Below are 4075 nucleotides of genomic sequence, written 5' to 3'. Positions count from 1 at the left end.
AGATTAAGTCTTGGGTTTGACTACTATTCATAACTTTACCATTTAATTAAAATTGCCCAAAAATCTCTTCATTTCAAGCTTCCCTTGGCCGAATTCTTTTGCTCAAAGAAGGAAAGAAATCTTCCAACTTCCTACTTCATAATCTTGCTCCAATCTTTAAATCCAACCGATAAAACTCCAAATCATTCCATAAAATCTCTTTGCTAAGTGGTCTTGAGGTGATTGGTGAAGTTATTTGGAAGCTTATGGTGCTAAGTGATCTCTTTTCTTTGGTTCCAAGGTGAGTGGTGAAGGGACCCCTTTCCTCTCTCTAATGATGCTTAATTCATGATTGGTGGTAGCATAAGATGCACTTTTATGGATTATATCTTGATTTTTGGTTGAATTGGTGAAGTTTTATAATTATTGGGGATTTTTCTGTTTTCATATGAATATGATTATGTGGTCATGTATGATGCTTGGAAATGATATTTAAGGAAGCTAGAAGGTGGAAAAAGTGGTAAATTGCAAGCAATTTCTGTTTTGGAAGAAAAATTGGAAAGTTAGGGTTCTTGGAATTACATTCTGTCCGATTTTGTAGCTCATAGTTAGAGGCCGAATTGTCCTTGGGTTAAAACATGAAAGTTGTATGGAATGATATTTTAGAGATTCCTACAAAATTTCAGGTCAATCGGAGTAGCGTAGCTTGAGAAAAGACGGAATTACCCTTGCTGCCCTGGTTTTACCCGAAGTTGAGAATTGCTTCTGTAATGGGTTATTTTGGTTGGGAATGCTTCCGAATTGGTTGTTAAGGTCTTCTGATGAAATGTATCCTTGTATCTTAGCTTTTGGATGGCTTTGGAATTTCTGGATTTGGACTTAGGTAGGCTGATTTATGATGTTTGCACCAGAATGCGATTTGTGAACCTGTTTTTGCGGTTCTGGTGTAGTCTCTTGCATTTTTGACCTGGTTACACTCGAAACTGGGCTGAGAAACCTTCTGTAATATTTTAGCCCTATCTCCTAGCTTCGAAACGGTGTATATTACACCTCCATCCGATAATCGTAGTGCCATTGGTGCCAAAACCGTAAAATGATATCAAAACTGTTTTTCTGGTTTTGAGCTTAACTTTCATTTCCGGACTTTTCCCTAGCTTGACTTGTACTTGTACTACTGGGAGCTTGCTGAATAGCTATTGAATGAACTTGTTGTTGTGTGTGTACCTTTGGATTTGAATGAGAAAAATAATGAAGCCTTGATGGCTGGAAAAGTAAAGAAAGACAAGGGGAAGTGTTGTCCGAACTTTGAAAGGACTTGTTTGCATTGAGCTTGTGAACTAAGACTTGGATTTGAGCAAGGCAATGATATATGATGGATGGTTCCTGAGCCATGGAGGTGAGTGACCCTAAACTGTTTCCAAAGTACTTTTGAATGTTTCTTGCATTATTTACTCGACTGCATATCATGCGTGCTTGCATGTGAATTCATGATATGATTTTGGCTTCAATGAGTTCTTGGGGAGGCTTGTGCTGGACACCAACGTCTCCACCTCTGTTTATTTGGAGCAAATGGCTCCGGAGCTCAAAAAGGGGCTCCCTCTTACTGTTAATGTTAAATGATCTATTTGAGCGTTGGGTGTTCAAGTGCTATGATTTCACTGCCTCACGAAAGCAATAAACGGACATTTGATCTCTGAATCTTGACATCATTGAAATACATTACTGTGAAATATATTTGATGACTGCTTTTACTGGTTACTCGCTGAGCTTCTGGCTCACCCCAAAACTATTTTATTCCCCTCCACAGGGCTCGAGGCGAAGGAAACGTTTGTATTAAAGTTCTCCGTGTGAATGGTTGGATGATCCACTGTACCGTTGAAGTTTTAGTTCGACCTTGTGTAATATTTGAGATTTATCTTGTATTTATATAAGAATGGAGAATCTTTGTTTTATTCGCGACTTGTATTGCTTTGATCTCTTGAGGTTTTAGTTGATAGTGCAAGTGATTGTTTCCGCTTCGCTTATGACATGTAATTATTGGAGAATTTGATGTAATATTTGAGATGTACATTGTATTTGTTTGAGGACTGTAGTGAACGACTAAGTCCCGACGAGAGTTGGGCAGGCGGCCCGCCGAACCCTTTGGTTCGCCTTAGGGGGAGGTGGGGCTGTCACACATTTACAAGTATATCTGTAAAGGGCATGATAAAACCAGCTTTTGTGTAGCAAATAATAAATTTGATTCAGAATTGATGAAATTAAACAATATGTATCAGCTAGGGGGCTTTCTCCGCTAGAAGCAGCATGGAGAATTTTTAAATTTTGTATGAGTGAAATAAAGCTAGCTATTATTCATTTACAATTACATCTAGAGAATTATCAGCCAATTAGTTTAAAAAAAAAAGCTGATCTCCAAATTGTTGCCAATAACTATTATTTGAAAAAAAACAATGCACACTGAATTTTTTTTACATGAATGGGATAGATAAAACAGCTCAAGATCTAAATTGTACTTATGTGGAGTTTCCTGACCATTTTGTCTAGTTACCTAAGCAAAAATACTAAAAACTAAGAGAAAGAGGAGAATCAGTAGATCGAATAATGACTGCTCATCCTTCTGAAGGAGAACGATACTACTTGAGATTAGTCGTATCAAAGGTTTGATGTCCAACTTCATTTGATGAGTTAAGAACCTTTAATGGAATTTGAGTAGAAACATTCCAAGAAGCAGCATTAATTCAAGACTTGTTACAAAATGATAACAGCCAAGAAATTTGTTTACAAGAAGCCTCAATGAGGAGACTTTTTGAAACACTTTTGGTTTATTCTTGCCCTAATGACCCAAAGGCATTGTGGCTGAATTTTGAATTTTCTATGTCAGAAGATTTTGCCAAGTGTTCAGCAATGACACCTGCACAAGTGAAAAGCAAAGTCTTGCAGCAAATTGATGGCTTTTTGCAATCCTTGGGAAAAAGCATACATTCATATAATTTGATTCCCACTGGATTCTCTTATGAAAATATAGAAAATGAAACTCGAGAATTAATAGCAGAAAGAAACATTGTCATTTCAGAAACTGACTTAAATTTAATTAAGTTGCTCAATGAAAAACGGAAAAAGGCATTCATAGTCATATTTGAGAGAATTTACTCAGACAGACCTGGTGGCTTTTTCATTGATGGTCTAGATGGTATAGGAAAAACATTCTTGTACAGAGCTTTGTTAGCTAATGTTAGATCCAAAGGCTATCTTGCACTCGCTACAACTACATCAAGAATTGCAGCTTCCATTCTACTAGGTGGAAGAACTGCACATTCCAGATTTAAAATTTCAATAGATATCTTTGATAGTGCAACATGTCAAATCAGTAAACAAACTTCTTTAGCTACAATGATGAAGGAAGCAAAACTAATAATTTGGGACGAAGCACAATGTCTAAAAAAGCAGCAATCGAAGCTTTAGATGACCTCTTAATAGATTTAATGAATTTAGAAGAAGTATTTGGGGAAACGTAGTTGTACTTGATGGAGATTTTAGACAAACATTACCAGTTGTTCGAAAAGGAACAAAAGCTGAAATGATAAATACATGTTTGATAAATTCTCCATTATGGCACAAATTAGAAAATTGCAATTAACAAAGAACATGAGAGCAAAATTAGATCCTTCATTCACTCAGTTTCTTTTAAAAATTGGAGATGGAACACAACAAACGGAAGAGAATGGAAGAGAATGACATGGTAAAACTTCTATCTTCAATTATAGTTAACTATAATAATGAGACTAATGGAATTGAAAAGCTAATCAATATTATATATCCTAAATTTGAAGATCCTTCAAAGAAATTGCATTGCTCACAAAATAGAGCAATTTTAACTACAAAGAATAACTTTATAGATGAAATAAATGATCAATTGATTTGACTGAGTACTTAAGCTATGATGAAACATTGAATCAAAATCATCAGTCTGAGTATATTGATCTCCTGAATACTCTTACACCTTGCAGCTTACCTCCACATAGTTTGCTATCAAAACCCAATGCCCCAATAGTTCTTTTCAAAAATCTTGATCATATTGAAAGATTATGCAATGGAA

At 35.8% G+C, this 4075-nt stretch overlaps 1 protein-coding gene across 1 annotated transcript; it reads left to right on the top strand.

Annotated features, from left to right (window-relative positions):
- Nucleotides 1–2772: 2772 nt before the first annotated feature.
- Nucleotides 2773–3441, top strand: LOC113755904. The gene has a single exon (XM_027299767.1). It carries the CDS (start codon nt 2773–2775, stop codon nt 3439–3441), a length of 669 nt encoding a protein of 222 aa, XP_027155568.1.
- Nucleotides 3442–4075: the final 634 nt, after the last annotated feature.

This window comes from Coffea eugenioides, unplaced genomic scaffold (assembly GCF_003713205.1).
Source record: "Coffea eugenioides isolate CCC68of unplaced genomic scaffold, Ceug_1.0 ScVebR1_1834;HRSCAF=2760, whole genome shotgun sequence".
In the NCBI taxonomy this organism is placed as follows: Eukaryota; Viridiplantae; Streptophyta; class Magnoliopsida; order Gentianales; family Rubiaceae; genus Coffea; species Coffea eugenioides.
The sequence above is the reverse complement of the archived record's forward strand: the minus strand, read 5'-3'. Positions and strand labels throughout refer to the sequence as shown.

Coding starts and splice junctions, on each gene's coding strand:
- LOC113755904 (XM_027299767.1), top strand. CDS start 2,773: ATGAGGAGACTTTTTGAAACACTTTTGGTTTATTCTTGCCCTAATGAC.